At 44.1% G+C, this 20,138-nt stretch overlaps 1 protein-coding gene across 1 annotated transcript in view; it reads left to right on the forward strand.

The window, feature by feature from the left end:
* The window catches only part of RPN2 (ribophorin II), a gene marked incomplete at both ends in the record, with an annotated part of 47,398 nt that extends 27,838 nt beyond the window's left edge, over positions 1–19,560 (forward strand). Inside the window, 8 exons of the mRNA XM_079719746.1 lie at positions 7,168–7,259; positions 9,260–9,374; positions 11,691–11,885; positions 13,127–13,213; positions 14,742–14,837; positions 16,223–16,298; positions 17,861–17,990; positions 19,509–19,560. Of these exons, the coding sequence (XP_079575872.1) occupies positions 7,168–7,259; positions 9,260–9,374; positions 11,691–11,885; positions 13,127–13,213; positions 14,742–14,837; positions 16,223–16,298; positions 17,861–17,990; positions 19,509–19,560 (843 nt within the window). The remainder of the gene's footprint in view (positions 1–7,167; positions 7,260–9,259; positions 9,375–11,690; positions 11,886–13,126; positions 13,214–14,741; positions 14,838–16,222; positions 16,299–17,860; positions 17,991–19,508) is intronic.
* Between the last annotated feature and the right edge of the window lie 578 nt (positions 19,561–20,138).

Genomic DNA, 20,138 nt, shown 5'->3' on the forward strand with positions numbered 1-20,138 from the left:
GTCTCTGCCCCTTCCATTTAATAAGCACCGTAAACACCACTAGAATTATAAAATCACAGTGTTCCCCTAGTTAAACATTTCTTTGGTTCTCTATTGCCTGTGAATAAGGTCTAGACTCCTCATTGTGGCTTTAGAAGGTCCTCCACAGAGCACATGTGCATCCTTCATTGTGGCTGCATCCCCATTCCCTCAGCTCTAGCTGCTCTTGACCACATACTCGTCCTCATATACATTTTATGTGCCCAGTACACATAAAGCCTTTGGACTTCTCTTGTTTCTTCCATGGGAATGTTCTTCCCCTCCCTTGCTGAACTACTCATTCTGTAAAGTCTAGCTCAAATATTGCTCCTTCATCTGTGCTCCCGTAGGATTTTAATTTTATTATTTATTTATTTTTTTATTTTTTTGCGGTACGCGGGCGTCTCACTGCTGTGGCCTCTCCCATTGTGGAGCACAGGCTCCGGACGCGCAGGCTCAGCGGCCATGGCTCACGGGCCTAGCCACTCCACGGCATGTGGCATCTTCCCGGACCGGGGCACGAACCCATGTCCCCTGCATCGGCAGGCGGACTCTCAACCACTGCGCCACCGGGGAAGCCCACTTTATTCCTTTTTATGGCTAAATAATTTAGTATTCCATTGTGTGGATATACCTCATTTTGTTTATCCATTCATCACTTGATGGACATTTGTGGTATTTCCATGTTTTGGATATTATAAATAACGCTGCTGTTTACATTCATGTACAGGTTTTTGTTTGAACACCTGTTTTCAGTTCTTTCAGGTTTATGCCTAGGAATGGAATTGCTGAGTCATATGATAACTCTATGTTTAACTTTTTGAGGAGCTGGCAAACTCTTTCTCAAAGAAGCTGCACCATTTTACATCCCCACCAGCAATGTGTGAGGGTTCCAATTTCTCTATATCTTACCAACTCTTGTTATTTATTATCTGTCTGTTTCATTTTGGCCATCCTAGATGGGTGTGAAATGGTATCTCATTGTGATTTGATTTGCACTTCTCTGATGGCTAATGATTTTGAGCATCTTTTTATGTGCTATTTGGTCATTTATATATCTTTTTTGGAGAAGTGTCTATTTAGGTCTTTTCCCCATTAAAAATATTTTATTTTGTCTCCTTATTTCTTCCTTCCTAATCTATATACTTCTTTTTTCCTTTTCTTATTACATTGTTTGTCTTTTTATGTTCTTGAGTTATAAGAGTTCTGTATATACTCTTAATACAAGTTCTTTATCAGATATATGATTCACAGATATTTTCTCACAGTCTGTAGGTCGTCTTTTCCCTTTCTTGATGTTGTCTTCTGAAGCACAAAAGGTTTTAATTTTGATGAAGTCCAATATCTTTATTTTTCTTTCATTGATTGTGATTTAAGTGCCGTATCTAATAAACCGTTGCCTAATCTGAGAGCATGAAGATTTACTCTTACGTTTTCTTATAAGAATTTTATAATTTTAGCTCTTACATTTAGGTTTCTGATCAATTTTGAGTTAATTTTTATATGTGGTGTGAGGTAGGGGTTCAGCTTCCTCCTTTTACATGTGGATGTGCAGATGTCCCAGCACCATTTGTCAAAAAGAGTTTTCTTTCCCTATTGACTTGTTTTGGCACCCAGGTACTGTCTGACAGCTCCCCATTTGCTCTAGTTCCTGAAGAGAATAGGGCAGAGTCCCCACATTCCAGCCCTTTCCCCCCAATCCCTTTCCCTTTCCGGGGCTCCCCCAATAAACTATTTTCGTGCCAGCTGCAAAAAAAATCAGTGTGACCATAAATGGTTGCAGTTATATTCCATTAATCTATATTTTTATCCTAATACCAATACTATGTTGTCTTGATTGTTGTTACAGCTTGGCTTTTTGTTACATCAAATCTGGTGTTTGGACAAGTATTTCTGTGGTCGTTGGAAAAATTAAATAAGTACAAAATAACAGAAATGGCTAATAGCTGTTACTCATGCAATGATAATAAGCTCCCATAGAGGCCATTGCTGTCCTTTTCCTTCCCAGTGATGGAGTAAGCGTTAAAAATATCCTCTCTTCATTATGTTAAGCTTTGTGTGTGTGTGTGTGTGTGTGTGTGCGTGTGTGTGTGTATGCCTGCCTATGTGCACGTGCATGCTCTGACCTCTGTCACATATGCAACTTTACTTTGTAATTTCAGTAATAGTCATGCTTAGAGCCTCAGAGCGGGTCAGCAGGTCCTGTTTACTCTCCTGAGAGATGCTTGACATTGGTCAGAGTGCATTAATGGTGGTTTGGTGTGGAGGCTCTGTAATAGCACTCATTGACATTGGACTTGCTGTCAGGGGAAGCATGGGTTTTAGAAGCTGTCATTAGCATTAATTGCCCCTAATGCACCATCATTTTTGACAGTAATGAGCTAAACAGGGAGGTTATTACTCTCAGCAGAAAGACTGCATTTCCTGGCGTTAAAACATTTTTTGAGGTGTATGTGGCGTGCAGCACAGGCAAAAGAAGGACTAGTTGATTCACCGTAAAGCAGGCTTAGCTGCATTTAAAGTGGCTAAACAAGTCCCTTTCTTACTATAAAAACTAATCCTGCAGTGTTAGTTTGAAGGAAGAAGCAGCTAACCAACAGGGATCCTACTCTGAACCCTTAACAACAGGGTTTTGAAAAAACCTCAATTTGCTTTAAGAGAGTAGCATAAAAATGCTTTTCTTTTCAGTGTTTCCAGAGACCCATTTGTAATAAGATTTTAGGAGTGGAAGGACTTGTTTTAAATGGTTCCTTATTTAAGAACAGCCCTATGGTGTTTCTGTGCAACACAGAAAGCTGTAACATAGGAGGCCTTTTAAAATTAGGGCTGAGGGCCTTCCCTGGTGGCGCAGTGGCTGAGAGTCCGCCTGCCGATGCAGGGGACACAGGTTCGTGCCCCGGTCCGCGAAGATCCCACATGCCGTGGAGCGGCTGGGCCCGTGGGCCATGGCCGCTGAGCCTGTGCGTCCGGAGTCTGTGCTGCGCAACGGGAGAGGCCACAACGATGAGAGGCCCGCGTACCGCAAAAAAAAAAAAAAAAAAAAAAAAATTAGGGCTGAGAGCAAACCCAAAATGACTTGAGTTCACTGCAGTTTGCCCTTTCATTATTCCATGTGTCTGTATTGTGAATGCTTATAATGTCTTCAGAACAAACATACAGTTGAATCTTGATTAGCAGGCTTTAGTGACCGTGTTACTATTGTAAGTTTATAGTCAGGATTCTAAGTAAAAACCCGCAAGTTGATGGCTTTCTTATCACTATAATTAGGATACACTGAGGAGCCTTACACAAGTCTTTAAACATGTTTATGTTTATTCATCTGTTGAAAGGGAGAGTGATTGTCTTTTAAATCATATTTATTGGGTGGTACTTTTTTTTTGGCCATACTGCATGGCATGTGGGATCTTAGTTCCCTCACCAGGGATCGAACCTGTGTCCCCAGCATTGGAAGCCTAGAGTCTCAACCGCTGGACCACAAGGGAAGTCCCTGAGTGGTACTTTTTAATACAGAATCGTTTATAAAGAAGAAAGTATTTGTCACACAATGCCATTGCTCAGATAATCTCTATTTTATTTTTATTTATTTACTTATTATTTTTTGGCTGCGTTGGGTCTTTACTGCTGTGCGCGGGCTTTCTCTAGTTGAGGCGAGCAGGGGCTACTCTTTGTTGCAGTGTGTGGGCTTCTCATTGCAGTGGCTTCTCTTGTTACGGAGCACGGGCTGTAGGCGCTCAGGTTTCAGTAGTTGTGGCTCGTGGGCTCTAGAGCACAGGCTCAGTAGTTGTGGCGCACGGGCTTAGTTGCTCCGCGGCATGTGGGCTCTTCCCGGACCAGAGCTTGAACCTGGGTCCCCTGCATTGGCAGGCAGATTCTTAACCACTGCGCCACCCGGGAAGTCCCAATCCCTATTTAAAAAAAAATAGGAGTAAAATATTCATGTAGTTAAAAAAGTCCAAACTGCAAAAAAGTATATAATGAAACATTAGAACCTTCTCTCATCCCTTCAGTCCAGTCCCTCTCCTTCGAGCAGGGGTCCCCAACCACCAGTACCACTCCGCGGCCTGTTAGGAGCGAGGCCGCACAGCAGGAGGTGAGCGGCTGACCAGCAAGCAAGCCAGGCTTCATCTGCTGCTCCCCATCGTTCGCATTACCGCCTGAGCCACGCCATCCCACCCCCACCCCCACCCCCACCCCCATCCCCATCCGTGGAAAAATTGTCTTCCATGAAACCAGTCCCTGGTGCCAAATGGTTGGGGACCCGCTGCCTTAGAGGAGTCCATTAGTAACAGTTAACTGTGTATACTTTGAAAAAGAAGGATGCCCATATCATTGAATGTATGCATATCCTTTCTTATTTACACAAAAGTGATCATTCTATGAACAGTTGTATTCTTTGCTTTTGTTACAAAGTAGAGGCTCCCAGCTTTCCCCTTGGGGTCTATTCAACTTGATGGCCTCCCCACCCCCGCTCACCCCCCCCACTCCCCTGCCATAATTCACCCAGTTGCCTGGACTCAGTGACAGGCGATGTTAAATATAATTCTGCCAATAGATGGCTGTGTATTCAAAAGTAGGAGGTGGTCTCCGTATCAGTCCATAGACACCTACGTTGTTCTTTTTAATTGCTCCATAGTAGTTCAAAGTGTATGTGTATATATCATTATTTCTCTAACTAGTCTCCTCTTTATTGACATTTAGGTGGGATGATGATTTTAAAATCACATTTACAAATTAAATGAGTGAGTCCTTAAGAGAATGAGTCGCAGAAGTGAAGAGGGAATTATCTAGTTAATGTTGATGAAGATTGCAGAGTAATTACCCGTGAAAACAGATTATTTTTACAGCATGGAGTATTGCTAAACTCCTTATCCTGAAACCGGAGGACTGCCTAAGGCCTCCTGCTACACATTTCCCACTCCCCAAACAAGGGCTGCCCGAGGCCGACTTGGGTCACAGTTCCTTCTGCTGTGCTTCCCTAGCACTTTGTCCATCCCTGCATTAAAACAGCAGCCTGGTCTGTTATAATTTAGCTTTGCCTTTATGCTTCCCTTTAGGACAGGAAGTGCATCTTGCCATCTCTGTCTGTCCCTGCACCTAGGTGTTCCAGATGCTCTAGGGGGATATAGGGAAGTGGTCTCAGTGGGGTGTCTTGCTAAAAATCAAAGCTCTTTGGCTACTTCTTTGCTTGAGCCTTCCACTCCAGTTTTTCTTCAAATGCAAGTGCTGTCAGTGCCTCTCTGTGTTGAGCTTTATAACAGCAAAGTTGGCTCTGGTTCCAAGCCCTGTATGAGTTGTGAAGCTGTTTGCTCGGCAGAGCGCCCAAGAGCCAAAGTGGAGGATACCAGCTCTCTCCTTGGTGGTTTATTCAACTTGAAGGCCATTTGTTCCCCTTCCTCCCCCACCCCCCACCGTAGTTCACCCAGTTGCCTAGATTCAGTGGCAAGCTATGATGCTAAATATAATTCTGCCAATAGGCGGTTGTGTATTCAAAAGTAGGAGGTAATAATACGCTTATAGCCTTCGGTAATCTTTTACATTTAGGGTTTTGTTTTTTTTTTTAAGCAAAACAGAACACCCCTTTTCAACCTGATAATTGAGGTTGTTGTCACAAAATAGTTATTATGGAGGCTGTTAAAAGGAATTACTTGATAGCTATCTTTATCTCTTTTAAATTTTTCTTCTTTGCCCTTGATTTGAGGCTCTCATATCTTGATAGTGCACTTTAGAAAAATGCTGAAGCTATCCTTCAATTATTTGCCCGGCCTTCTATCTCTATTCCTTGATCCTAACTTAGACTGTAAACCAGTGTATTTGGCAAGGATTTCTTTAAGCATTACATTCAAGCTTATCAAATATTTGGAAGTCTCACAGATATGTTTACACATTAAAAGTGCCTTGGGATTGCATAATTTACACATTCAAACTTAGATTTTAAATAAAAAATTTAAATAAAAAATTTCCCCTTTAGCATGTTTTAGCAGACTTTTAGCATGTTTTCTGTCTCTTTTGGAATTTTATGTTTATTTTAATCTAATTTTTAAAAATTTCTTGTTTACTAGCATTGGCTGGCCCCTCTCTGTGAAAATGTTTATAGGGAACGTATAGAATTTAAGCAACGTAAGAGTTAAGATGGACTGGTTTGTGCTTGTAACAAACTCCAAATCTCAGTGGCTTAAAACAAGTTTCTTTTTTGCCCATGCAAGGTATCTTTAATGTGTCAGCTGGAGACTCTGCTTCACGTTGCCCTTACTCCAGGACCCAGGCTGAAGTAGCAAGCCCCTCTGTAGGTCGTCTATGTCCATGTCAGAGGAGAGGAGAATCACAAACCGACTCTTAAGCTTCCACTTGGAAGTGACACACTTCTGGCCAGAGCCAGTCACAAGGCCATAACTGACTCCAGGAGGGCAGGGAAGTACATTTCTGCCACGTGCTCAGAAGGAGAAGCAGAAGTACTTGGTGGATGGCACAGATGACTGCCATAGCTTCTTAAATCTTCCTGGGCAGACCTATAGTCTGCTTGGCACAAACTTAAGTGTTGGCTGGGAAGTTGGACAGGAAGATGCCTAAGAACATGGACTCTTAAGTCAGGATGCCTGAGCCTGAACCCTGGCTCTGCCTTACTAGCTATCTGAACTTGAGTGAATGGCTTCATCGCTCTAATCTTTAATTTCCTCATCTGAAATAGCACTACCTTAGAGTTGTGGTGAGGATTAAATGAGATCATCTTTAGAAGGTCAGTGTCTTTCACATAGTAAACACTCAATAAACATTAGCTGTCATTAGAATTGAGTACTTGTTGATTTAAATTATTTGAAGGTTACTACTTAAGGAGTTTCTCCCTTATTTATTTTAAAGTACACATGAAGATACCTACTTTTTTTCTTTTTGTTTCTTTTTTGATATATACCATTCATTCAAATCCAAAGAAAGGAAGAAGGGATAAGAATCAAGGAGTTACTTTTAGGCTCAAGATGGAAGAGGTAGAAATACTACTGGGATGGGTCAGTTTTACTAAAATCATTGAAGGTTCCTGTCCTAGGATTTTTTTCATGCCTTTACTCACAAGTAAGAGAAAAATTTGGATATGTATATTAATTCCTGGTATACTCACCAGCTGACTTGGCGATTTTCTTCTGTGTTTCACCCTAGCTCAGAGTCAAGATTTCCACTGAAGTTGGCATCACAAATGTTGATCTCTCCACTGTGGATAAGGATCAGAGCATTGCACCCAAAACCACACGGTAGGTGGGATGCCTCCTGGGCACAGGAAGAATCCAGGCTTGAGCTGGGAGGAGCATGCCTAGGCACCGAGCCCCTCCAGACGTCATTTCTGTGTCAGCAGTGACCTAGCTTGTAGTCCAAATTAAAGAGGCTGTCATTCCTCTGGCACTGCATCAGGGGTGCTGCTTGGCATCCAAACAAATTTGGGGGTTGTCTATATCAGTGATCAGTCCCTGAATAAACTGTTTATTAACAGTCCACCACGAGGTAAGGAGCTTACCTCAGAATGTAAGTCTGCATCAGTCAGCTGTGTTACCAAGCACATTATTTAGTTCAGATGACAGTTCTTTTTAAAACAAGACTTTCTTTGGGTTTTTTTTTTTTTGGGCCACATTGAATGGCTTGTGGGATCTTAGGTCCCCAACCAGGGATCTAACCCTTACCTTTGACAATGAAAGCGCAGAGTCTTAACCACTGGACCACCGGGGAATTCCCTAAAACAAGACTTTCTTAATGGAGGAAGCAGTGTATTAACTTATTTTCTGATGTCATCTCTTTATCTTCACAGTCTTGAACTTGCTTTTAGGGGCCTCATGGCAACTCTCTTTGGCCCACAGTGAGCCTGAAATCAGTTGTACGTCTCACAGGTCCTTAGAAGTGAGATGGCAGATACCCAGTGCTAGGGCTGCGAGTCCCTTTCTCAAGTCCATGGAGGGCATCACTGATCAGTCACAGCATTTGTTCCTGCTGAACTCAGAATCTTTTTTTTTTTTTTTTTTGGCTGCGCCATGTGGCTTGTGGGATCTTAGTTCCCCGACCAGGGATCGAACCCGTGCTCCTTGCATTGGGAGCACAGTCTTAACCACTGGACTTCCAGGAAAGTACCTCAGAATCTTTTTTAACACAGACTTCTAGGTAACCATTAGTAATTGATCAGAGTTGGGCCAGAACATTGTATGAAGCCATTTCTCAGCCCTCTCCCAGATCCTCATTGGGTGCAGGGGGAGGGGGCATCTAGACATCTGGGTGTAGTTCAGACCCCAAATTTACTCAACTCGGGTGGCTATAGATGCCAAAGAAAGTAGGGGAACCTTCGAGGCTGTTTTGAAGATGGGATATTAGCCAGAGACTAGAAGCCAAGCATTCACTCATTCCTTTTAAGTCACGTGGAGGGGCTAGGCTTTCTGCCTCTGGCTTGGATATTTTTATAGTGACATTGGAAATGAGAGCACTGTTGAGAATCCACTGAAATAATGTCTGTAAAAGTGCTTTGCAAAGTTTAATACTCTACATAGATAAATAATTGGTATTATTCATAAGTAAATATAAAGCCTAAGCATGAAACGTGACCCATTGTGAGCTCTATAATCATTTGGCTTGTTTTCTATCCCCTAGCCATCTTAACCTAAAATCCCAGGAGATAGCTCTGAAAAGAGCAGTTTCCTCATCATCCTGCCTTTTGAGAGAATGACTTTTTAAAGCTCAATTTCAGGCAGAAAAATAAATTGAAACGGTGTCCAGGAAAAAAAATGCAGCATTAAAAAAAAGAAAAAACTATATACCTTTCTGTCCTTTGCGTCTCCTACCTGCTAGTCTCCCGACCCTGCTCACATATGCTGCTAACGTTGATCCTGTGATTTTTTTTTTTCTCCTTGTGGTTTTGCCAGCGCAGCCCTCCAGTCCACCTGTGAGCTTGCGTGGGGACACGTGAACCCCATTGGTGCCTGACTTGGTTGAGTTGATATCCTTAGGTCCTTGAAGTGAAAGCCTGGAGCATCTGCACATAGCATTTTCCCCAGACCCTGATGAAAGTTTATTCTGTGCTTTTCTCAGTCCTGGCTTTATCAATCCAATTTGCCCTCAGGCCACAGACAATTCTCCACTCTGTCCACAGCAGAAAAGTGTTACAATTGGGAGAGGGAGGATTAGGCAATGAAGTGAAGTTTGTATTCTTCCCTCTTGTCTCAGAGATCTGCAGATCCTCCTCTCTGAAAACTTACCGTATAAATGTCTCTTTCAGGGTGACCTACCCAGCCAAAGCCAAAGGCACATTCATCGCAGACAGCCACCAGAACTTTGCTCTATTCTTCCAGCTGGTAGATGTGAACACTGGTGCTGAACTCACCCCTCACCAGGTCCGGAAAAAGCGCAGACGGTTCTCTTGGCCTGAAACATTGATGTACACGATAGTTGTTGACGTGGTATATAACACTGAGTCGAGAAAATTCCGAATTCCTGCTTTCACATCTTCACTCTGAGCCCTGACAATCCGTCGGGTTCTCCCACATGACACTCTGCCCCTCTTATACTGGTTGTAACCCTGAACCTGGAATGCACTCTTCTTTTAAAGAGATTAACTGGCATAGAAAAGATATATTTAAGGCAGATTAGCACTTAATTGAGGCTTTTTTCTTTCTGACTAAAAAACATATATTAAAATAATTTTGAAAAAAGGAAAACCTAGGAAGTGAGCCCAAAGTATGCTTTTGTTCTGGCCAAAGCAGATTTTGTAGGAATCTGAAAACTAGCACTTTTTAACTTGTGCCTCCTTTGTGTTATGAAAGCAATAGGCTTCATTTTTGTTTTCCATATATAACATAATGATAATTATTATTTAAAAGATTTTCAAACCATATCTTTTCCCCAGAGAGTCTGATATGGCCCTTGTCCTCTCAGACACCTCCTTTCCTGCCTCTGTCATCCCACTTGATTGAGAATAACTGCTCTGAGCCCTGCCCCATCCACGGTTGTATTGTAAAGGGAAATTCAGAGAAGTACTTTGAATGTGGAAAGATAGGAAAGAACATAGGACCTAGTGGCCTTGGTTTAGGTGCTTTGTAGCAGTACTTTAGCAAGAGCTAGCGGACTTGTGTCCATGCTGAGGGGCAGCTTCAGAACAGACCATGGAGGTGAGTGGACTTAACTTGGAAACCTTTTTGCTTTCTGTTTCTTGTAGCTGCAGCTACTGTGCTTGTGCCCAGGCCCAGAGTGGCTGCCGCCAGCACCGCCGTCCCGGTCCTTCTCTGCTTCTCTGCTTCTCCTCCCTCCACACCCAAGCTCCAGAGAGCTCGGTCAGGCCACTTAGCCACGACTAACTTTTCAGCCCCTTAGCACTTCCCAGCTCCTTCTCAGAATGGCATTTGCCAATGAAACAGCACAAGGGAAGACAGAATATGAAGAGAAGTAATTACAAGACAAAATTGGTGGGATTAGGGTTAGGGCAGGAAGAGTTAGTGAGGAAGTATAACTTTAACTGAATACTCGTCTCATCCAAGATTTTGTTTTTGAAACCCTGGCTTAACAGACCTCCTAGGTAGAGATGACATTTTGTAGATGATCCTGGCTCCTGCCTGTGCTTGGCTGTGACAGGAGGAAGATCAGGCATCCAGGCTTCTAAATCCCATTCTTGGCCAAGACTGCTGGAGTCAGGAGGCTTCACAGCTCTGGGCCTCTTTCCCTAAACACTTTGATGGTGGTTCTTTGTTGCCCAGGTGTAGAGTAACAAATGAGATTTATGTTTTTTTCTGTGGATCCAGCACTAGCTCTGTGACCATGGCAACTCATTTAAACTCCGTGCCTTATGATCTGTGAAATGGAACCAATCTACCTGCTTTGTTGAATTCTTTATTTTGAAACACTTGAAAGAAAAGCTGAGTGGATATTAAGTTTTGCTGCAGTTCTAATTTGCAGAAACCTTAGTTTCTTAGGCCATTGGGGGGATAAAGTGATTAGACTCATACCATCATTGATAAATGTTTGTTGACTAGCTAGTATATAGTGGGTCCTACGCTAAATGCTTTGCCTACATTATTGTGACTCTTCACACAGATATACCACATGTAGAAGTTAATCTATCTTAAAGATTCAGAAATCAAGGCTCAAGGAGGTTAAGTAACCTGCTCAGCCAATAAGTAGTGTAACCAAATCTGTTTGTCTTCAAGCTAGGCTGTCTCTGACACTGGGCTGCTCTGCTCGATTAGAACTCTGCCTTGCTATCAATCCCCAAGCCTTCTCTCCTAAATCTTTAGCTGGAGGCACTAGGAAATTGAAAATGAGCTTCTTAAAGTTCCACCTCATTTCCCTTCTTTTCACCCTCTGGTGAAGAAGTTAATTGGGCAGCAGAGTGGCCAAAAGGCTGGCAGAAAGAAGAAATTACAGCAACAGCAAAGGGCTTAAATCATCCACAAACTGGGCATTCGGCCTACAAGTCGTTGAGAATTGGTTGGACCCCTAAGTTAAATTTCTTATACTAGCAAAAAGTTATCTCTGACCTCTGAGCTAGTAAGCAGGGTGGGACGGCCACCCCTCCTGCTTTCTCGGGCAGGCCTGGCAGATCCCAGAGCTCCCAGTGCGACGAAAGAACTGACAGCCTGCTGCCTTGTTGATTTGATGTTGGGCCCGGGGGAGTTTTGAAATTATCAGATGAAGGGTTGCGTTATTGTTCTATCCAGACATTTGTCCGACTCCATAACCAGAAGACTGGCCAGGAGGTGGTGTTTGTTGCGGAGCCGGACAGCAAGAACGTGTACAAGTTTGAACTGGATACCTCTGAAAGAAAGCTCGAATTTGACTCTGCGTCCGGCACCTACACTCTCTACTTAATCATCGGAGATGCTACTTTGAAGAACCCAATCCTGTGGAATGTGGTATGTTCCTCCATGTATCTTGACCCAGGCAGGAGTGGCTGTGCTGCAGTCAGACACAGACAGCTCCTCTCCAGGGCATGGGCTCCCTACCCTGGCCTCGCCCTGCCACCCAGGGCGCACGCATTGTGAGGTGAGGGGCTGTGTGCTGTCCCCATTAGTAGTCTTAGGGGCATGCACGTGGCCTTGCACGTCTTAGGGGTTTAATAAATAGTGATTGAGGGAATGAATGATGTATAGATTTGCCCTCATGGGTTCTAGCAAATTTCTATAAAAGTTGTACTAGAAGAAGGTTTTCATAATACAGCAAAGCACTATGGGGGGGTACATAGATACGAGATAAAGGCTTTGAGATATGACGTGGCCTCACAGCGTGGGCCAGGGAGGGGCCTAAGATTTGAAATCCAATTCCAATTCAGGATGGTGTGGGACAGTGAATTGTGGGATATGCAAAATGTAAATTAACTAATAACCAACAACTGCAAGGTGTTTACATAGTGTGTTTCACTTACATAACTCACTTTTGACTGGTGTGTTGAGAGAAAGCTTGAAAGACATGACATTTGAACTAGGGAAGAATTGCAGGGGTTTATCAGGTAGTATCTGGGGGACTATAGATTGATTGCTGGGGGAACAGCCTCCAGAAAAGCTTGAGGTGCTTTCAGTGAGATATGAGTTGGGTCCATTTTGCTGGAGCACCTGAATCTGGTCAAGAGCAGTAGGCGGTGAGGTTGGAAAGGTAGCAGAGGCCAAACTGCAGGTCTTGAGTGGTGGTTGGCTCCCTTTGCAAGACAAAGGGGCAGCTGCATTTTCTTATGTTGTATTCAAAGCTCCTTTTCTTCTCTTGGACTTCGGGCTGCTTTTTGTATGAGAGCACGTTTTCATTTCTTTTTTGGGGGGGTCTGAGACTAAATTACACTTCCCAGGGACATGGAGCAGTTTCTGATTGCAACTGTAACAGCCTGAGTACCAACTGGGATTTCTGTATTAGGCAGCTCTGTGGGGCTCACCAGACCAGTAGAAAATTGGAACTCTTGCTCTAAAAAGCATTTTCAACAAATACTTATTTTGTTCTTGAAATTTTTACTGCCTCAATTTGTCGGCTAATGGATCAGAAATGGTTGGACTGCTTGGAGCTTTTTTCAGTTATGGTCCTGGACGTGAGTTAGGAGATACTGTCCTGCTGATGAGTTTCACCTCCTTCTCTGCCCCTGTGCCTTTAATGGCTGCATTTGTTTTTTTAGGCTGATGTGGTCATCAGGTTCCCTGAAGAAGATGCTCCGTCGACTGTCCTGTCCAAGAACCTTTTCACCCCCAAACAGGAAATTCAGGTAGATCCCAAAGGGGTTCTTCACTAAACATTGAAGAGAAATGTGAAATGGACACAGTGAGAGAGGGCAGCAGACCCCTGGACACTGGCTCTGGTCCCTTCTTTAACCTGTTTATATGATATTTTATAGTTTGGTCTTTGCCACCCTGTGGATCAGGCAGGGCAAATATCAGCCCCATCCTAGTGCTGAAAAAACAGGCTCAAGCTGCCCACTGACCAGCTCCCAGAAAACAGATAGTTGGAGACAAAATCAGAACGCGAATCTGTTTTTCCTAAACATGCAGGAGGTTTAGCCCTCAGATCACTGCTTGATACTACAGCACAGATGTGTTTGGCTTTGTTCCTCTCTGCTCCTGCATAGACCAGGGCTGATGGGGCCCACAGGTGGACAACTCAACTGGAGAACAGGGCTCTCCTCCCCTAGGCAAGCCCTTCCTCTCTCCCGGAACTCACTTTCCTTGCATACAAATATTAGCAATCCCTGCCCAGCCCAGCCCATAGGACTGTTGTGAGGATCAAAATTTTCACAGATAAGAAAACAAAAGCTTTGAAAAGTTTCTAAAGCAGTTCACAAAATAAACAATAATTATTAAACAGTTTGAGCACTGGTTAAAGAAACTGAGGTAGAGCCACTCGGCAGACTGTTTTGCAATCGTGAGAAATGATCATACTGCAGTAACGGGGAAATCCCCATTTGAATTAATGTTGACGTGTTCCAAGCAGACTACTTACTCTTATTTCACTGTTAGAAAAAGGACAAGGGCCCAAAAGCTAGAGTAGTAGGATTTCTTTTTTAAAATCCTCCTAATGTTGCTATAGCATTGTTTAAGAATGTCAAATGCAGTTACGTAGTGGAAGGTGTAAGCATGATGACAGAGGGTGCTGACTGATTTATAGGGTGGAGTAGGCAGCAGTGACTGCCACAGGCAGTGTTAGAAGTCCCTTCATGACAGTGGCAGCAAAGAGGAGCTGAGGTTAAAAAGTTGGGAACAGGAGTCTCAGGTGGAGGAGCTGCCTTGTTATGGCGCTGGGTTGGCTGGACACTGGCAAGCAAGAAAATTTTAAAATTTTAAATTATTATACACCAGTTAGCTAATTTAGGTTGGTTAGAAAAATATGATAATGCTACCCTAGGAACCCAGAAGCATTATGAAATCCAGAGTTCTGCCTTGGATGTGTCACCCCAGCCATCCAGATACCCCGGCACCATCTTTGATACTAGGCAAATTCTGCTTGATAGGTTGCGTTCTCCAACCTCTAAATGGCAATATGTCTTGGAGGGAAAAAGAGGGTTGGTCAGGAGTAGTGAACTGGTGTAGTGTCTTTCGAAGCAGGCCTCTGGAAGCAGAAGCCCGTGTTGAGAAGAGGCGAAAGGCCAAGTGGCCACTCACGGCCAGGAAGTTTCAGCCTCTGGGAGGCATTTCCTCTTCTTGACTGTCATTGGCGTTTGGTTCCTAGTACGTATACATGGCAGCCCCTGCTGGGAAGAGCATATTTTAAAATATTCCTGGCCTGTCTTCTTTTGGCAGCACCTGTTCCGCGAGCCGGAGAAGAGGCCCCCCACGGTGGTGTCCAATACATTCACTGCCCTGATCCTCTCGCCCTTGCTCCTGCTCTTTGCTCTGGTGAGTAGCTGTAATTAGCATGGGCAGCGTGTGTCTGGCGCCAGACTCAGCAGATGTAGCTGTTCCAAAGGAGGCTTTGTGCTCTGGCCTCAGCACAGCTCCAGAGGGGTCCAGCAGCTGTGACCCAAACCGATGGTCAAAAAATTTTAGAATAACTAAAATTCCCCATTATGGGGGAGCAGCCAGAAAAACTGATCCATTATCAAGGGGCATGAGAAAGTACCCAGTAACCATTAAAAATGATAGAAGTGTATAGACAGGGATGCTCTGTAGGAACGTTCAGATGAGGTCAAGTGTGAAAAAAGCAAGACCGGATGCTAATAGCTATAGAAAAAGTGAGTACAGAGGCTGTGCATTTCAGCACTGTTTGGAGCATAAAACTATAAACAACCTAAAGTCCTCATAAAAGCAAGTGTTAAATAAATTGTGTACATCCATACAGTGGAATAATATGCGGCTCATTAAAAGAGTGGATAGATTTATGTACTTTTCAACTGATACGACAAGGTTGCCAAGATGTCCTATTGAGTGAAGAAGGCAAGGGGTAGGATAGTACGTTTAGTACAGTGCTCTTTGTTTAAAAACCTTAAAAAGGCATCATCTATTAGTGTTGGCCACCTCTAAGGAGGGGGCCTTTTAGGGAGTATAGAAGGACATTTTTACCTTTTATACTTTAATGTACTGTTTGAATTTTTTTTTAACCAACTTTCTTTTCCCTTGTCTCTTTTTAAAAAATTATAAACATAGATGCAAATCCTCAAAGTTCAGAGAATTTGGAGAACTGTATGGAAAACTCATTAGATCTTACTTTTGGAAAGTTGCTTATGTTCCTAATTCATTCATTGATTTTAATAAAAGAATTATTGGTCAATCTAAATCTGGAAGGCATGCCACAAGCTTTCAGAAACCAGACCTAGGGTATGGGCACCTGTTCTTTTGAGTGATCAGAATTTCAAAAAGCACAGAACCCACAGCAAGAGCATGTGCATCCTCCCAACTGCTGGTGGGTTTACCTCACCAATACTTAGAGAAATTAGCAGGGGTGCCAGTTACTTCATCACAAATACAGTTTCTGACCTTTCAGCCTTATGGTTTCACCTGTTTTTGAAATAGAAAAGTTTGCTGTCATTAAAAATGATGTTCAGGTTTGAGTTACCCAAGCTCGTTTGAGAGCAGGTGTTGGAAGGCCTTTCTAAAGAAAAAGGGAAAGTTTTTCCTGAGGACTTACAATAGGGTGGTCGTCACTTGGAAAAATTCCCTGTTCTTCAGGTACGCATGAACTTTTAAGCCCTTAGGGCTGTTTATTGGATTAGCATTGGCATGGCATGTGTTGCCTCCCTTTCAAGTTCTAATGTCTTTTTAATTTATTTCTCCCTGTCGTTCAGTGGATCCGGATTGGTGCCAATGTCTCCAACTTCACTTTTGCTCCTAGCACGATTATCTTTCACCTGGGACATGCTGGTAAGCGCCCCAGGCTGCTAATTCCATTTAACCTCCTTTGACATTTTGCCTGCCCACGCAAAAGCCCTGTTAAGTAGACCCACAACCTATTAACTATAATGACTTAATAGCATAACATTTCCCTCTTCCTCCTGGCCTTTTACGACAGTTAATATGATGATAAACCTGTTTGGCCCATCAGCTTAGAACAGCTGTCGTTATATTGGGTTTCATTGTACTAGGCCGCCGTTGGCAGGCCGTTTTACCCTCATTTAATAGCTCTGTTCATTTCCAGAGATTACTCACTTATCGTATCTTTACATTGAGCCATCTTCCTGAGTGAACAGCATTAATGCAGTTTCCAAAGGTTATCTTCCCCCAACGTATCGATCTTCACATTTGCTAGCGGCTGTGTCTGGACTGTAGTAGAAAACAGTCCCTTCCACAGTCAGACATGCTGTCCTGCATTGTTCTCTTGAAAACTTAGGACCTAAATGTTACAAGACAGTAAATTCACAAATCAGTTAGGCGTTTCAGAAACTTTCGATACTATTGAATTGGTGACCCTCGCATTTCACTGAGACATTAATATTCTTTTCTGATTTCTTTGACTCTTCCAGGAGTCACCCTCTTTGTGTCCCTAGTGTGCTGATTCTGTAGGGGTCCACAGATGAATCCCTTGAAACTCTAGGCAAATGTGTATCTCTGTTTTCCTGGGGAAAGAGAGAGTCTGTAACTTTGATCAAAATTCTAACAGTGGTCCATGACCTCGGAAAGGGCTAAGAACCCCTGCTGTAGTTCATCTGTCATCCTTCTGGGCAGAATTGACAGGATGACCTTTCTCTCCAGCCCAGTTAACTGAATTTGAGTGATAGCCCTCCCAGGTCAGGCTGAGAACAAAACCTGAATATAAATTTGTTTAGAGCCATGACTTCTTTTGCCAGAGTGCTTTTTGTGTACATTCCCTCGTTTGATTCTCATCGCAACCCTGATGGGGGTGACCAGGGTAGGAATTACGATCCTTGTTTGATGGGTGAGAGAATTTAGGCTCAGAGAAGTTAAGTGGCTGCGAAGGGCGGAGTCTGGGCCAGAACCCAGTGTCCTCAGCGCCCAGACCTGAGCCCTTGTGACTAAACCTTCCTCCTCTGTCCTCCTTGCTTCCTTCCTAGTCACAGCGGCAAATCAGCCCTAAGAATTTTTTTAATGAAAAGAAAAATGATTCATTTCTTTAATCCTATGGGCTTTCATTCAGAATTTAAAAAATCAACTGAACCCCAAATATAACAGGACATAACTTAAAAAACAAACAACAACAAAACCTGCGTTAAAGAACAAAGATGCGAGCTGGAACGTGGAGCCAGGTTGCTGAGATCTGGTTTTTACCTCTGGATTTCTTGGTAGCCAAGGCTGAGAAGCAAGTATATTGAGCTGTTTATTTTCTGGCATCAGATAAAGGGAATAAAACAAGCTGGTCTATAAATACAGACCTCTTAGGATCTGCAGTTACTGGGTTCTAACTGTCCTCTGCCCAGGGCAATGTCACTGTTTTACTTAATTGACTGTCATGACGCCTGTCCTTGTAGCTATGCTGGGGCTCATGTATGTCTACTGGACGCAACTCAACATGTTCCAGACCCTGAAGTACCTGGCCATCTTGGGCAGTGTGACGTTTTTGGCTGGCAATCGCATGCTGGCCCAGCAGGCAATCAAGAGGTAAGGTTGGGGACGGGCTAGGGACCCAGAGTGGGATTAGAAATATTGTTGTCAGCTCTGTCCACCCCACTCTTTGAACAACGGTATGTGGCAAAATGATTCATGTCCTTAGGGGCCAGTGTGACACCTTAATCCAGCCCGATACAGAAGCTTTATAAATCAGAAAAGAGCCTTGGTGATAAGTTTTAAATATGTTAAAACCACAACAATTTATGCCCCGGCACATTAAAACAAGAGAAGAATATAATTGCTTTCTGAAGATTAAAACGGGTTAGGAGAGGTGGCAGAAGGTGGTTGTTGGCGTGCTGGCTGTATAACAGTTTTCTCCTCTGCTGCCGCAGAAAACCCTTTTCTGCCCTCCTCCCGCGCCCCCGAGAAGGACTCTTCTGTAACCACCACAGCCTCCCGGAGCTCTTCCTCCTAAGTGTGAGGTCCATGCTCTTCCCCCCAGAAACCGTGTTGGGCTTTACAGAGGCCCCCAGCAGGGAGCACTGCTCAGTGGCCCGCATCACGGCCCCAAGAACCAGACAAACTTAGGTTCACACAAATGGTCAGGTCCCCCCGCAATGGCAGCTCGCTGGCAGCTTGACTTTCGAACCTGGCTTAGAAGCAAATTTAAATGTCACATAGGTATTTCTCATTGATTTGACTTTATTAGAACCTGGGTGATTTCAGCCACGTAAAGGTCAATAAGAAAAGGTCAGAATTGCTTTCACCTTTGGAAGTTCACAATTTCAGACGTGCCCTACTTTCTCCTCTCCAGGACTTTTGGTGGAAGAATGTAACACGATAGCGTTAGCCCCCCAGTGCGGCTGCCAGTCAAGTTGGTCACATCAGAGAGAGGCTTGCTCAGAGACTGTTATGGGCGGGAGAGCCCCACGTCTCCTCCCTGCCTGGGCCTCCATGGAGCTCTCTGAGTGCCTCACCGTGGATACCGGCCCCAGCGTGCTCCCTGCCCCGCCTGTGGTCGTCCAGATTCTGCTAGAGCTTCCCTTAGCACCAGCAGTGGCCACTGGCTTACTTCTCTGCCCCTCCAGCAGCCTGAACTTGGCGGCTCTGCACTGCGTCTGAGAAAGAGCCAGGACTCAGCTGTTTTCTCTGAGCAGAGCCCTGTTGCCTCAGAGCAGCCCATCCAGGCCCCAGGGAGCCAAAAGGCTGTCCTCTGCCGAGTTCACTCTTTTCTGGAGGTTGCCCACCCAAGACGAACAAGATTAAGGAGAGATGGGAGTGGAAACCATTTGATTTAGATCCTGCTCAGCGGGAGTTCCTAGTCTGGAAGGCTAACATTGTGTACACTTTCTGGGGAGGAAGACCATGGTTCTCATCCCACCCTCCATCCTATATAGAAAGTCACAGCCCACTCTGTTGCCGTCTTCCTGAGTCCTAGAGCAAGCTCTGCCCCTGGGGAAAACGGTGACTCTAACAGAAGCTCTGGTCGGGTGTTTGCCATTTCTTTCCTCAGCTTATTTCTCTTCTTACTGTCCTTTCTTGACTCTCAAACCCTCTTTCCTTTGGCAGGATCGCTGCAGAGCAGAGCAGTAGATTGGCAAAATATAGGACACTACGGTAAAGATGAAGGGCGACTCATCCCAGGAGCAGGGCCCCTTTCCATCTTGCTTACCTCATGCATGTCAGTTATTTATCTGATTTTCAGCACACTTGTTCCTCCCCATCCCTCCCTAAGCCAAAGCTGAATTCTGAGGCCATTTCCCCACTTCCTGGACCAAGCTGTAACTGGACCAGGGCAAAAGCCAAAGCCCCCTGAGTTAGCCCAGGTGGTGGTAACTACAGCAGAGCAGCTCTGACCTGGCTTTGACTGTAAGGCTCCATCCTCCCGTGTGTCCCACGGGGTACTTTATAGACACAGCCCCTCTCTGTGTTCATAGGAGAACAGAGTTGAGGACAGACAGATTCAACCTTGGACTTCTTAAAAGGGGACACCCCCCCCCCCATTCAGGACATCTAAATTCATTAAATGATGGTCGCATGGCAAATCCTGGCACACCTTGTCACTGTTCTAGGCCTTTTTGTAATATTAACCTCTGATTGGGCCAAATAGTGTGGTTTGGTGAGACACTAAATTTTGAAGACTGATGGCCACAGATCAAAGCCAGCATCATCAAAACCCAGGTTCCTAGAGCTCAGGAT

Source organism: Hyperoodon ampullatus (genome assembly GCF_949752795.1).
Source record: "Hyperoodon ampullatus genome assembly, chromosome: 14".
Lineage (NCBI taxonomy): Eukaryota > Metazoa > Chordata > Mammalia > Artiodactyla > Ziphiidae > Hyperoodon > Hyperoodon ampullatus.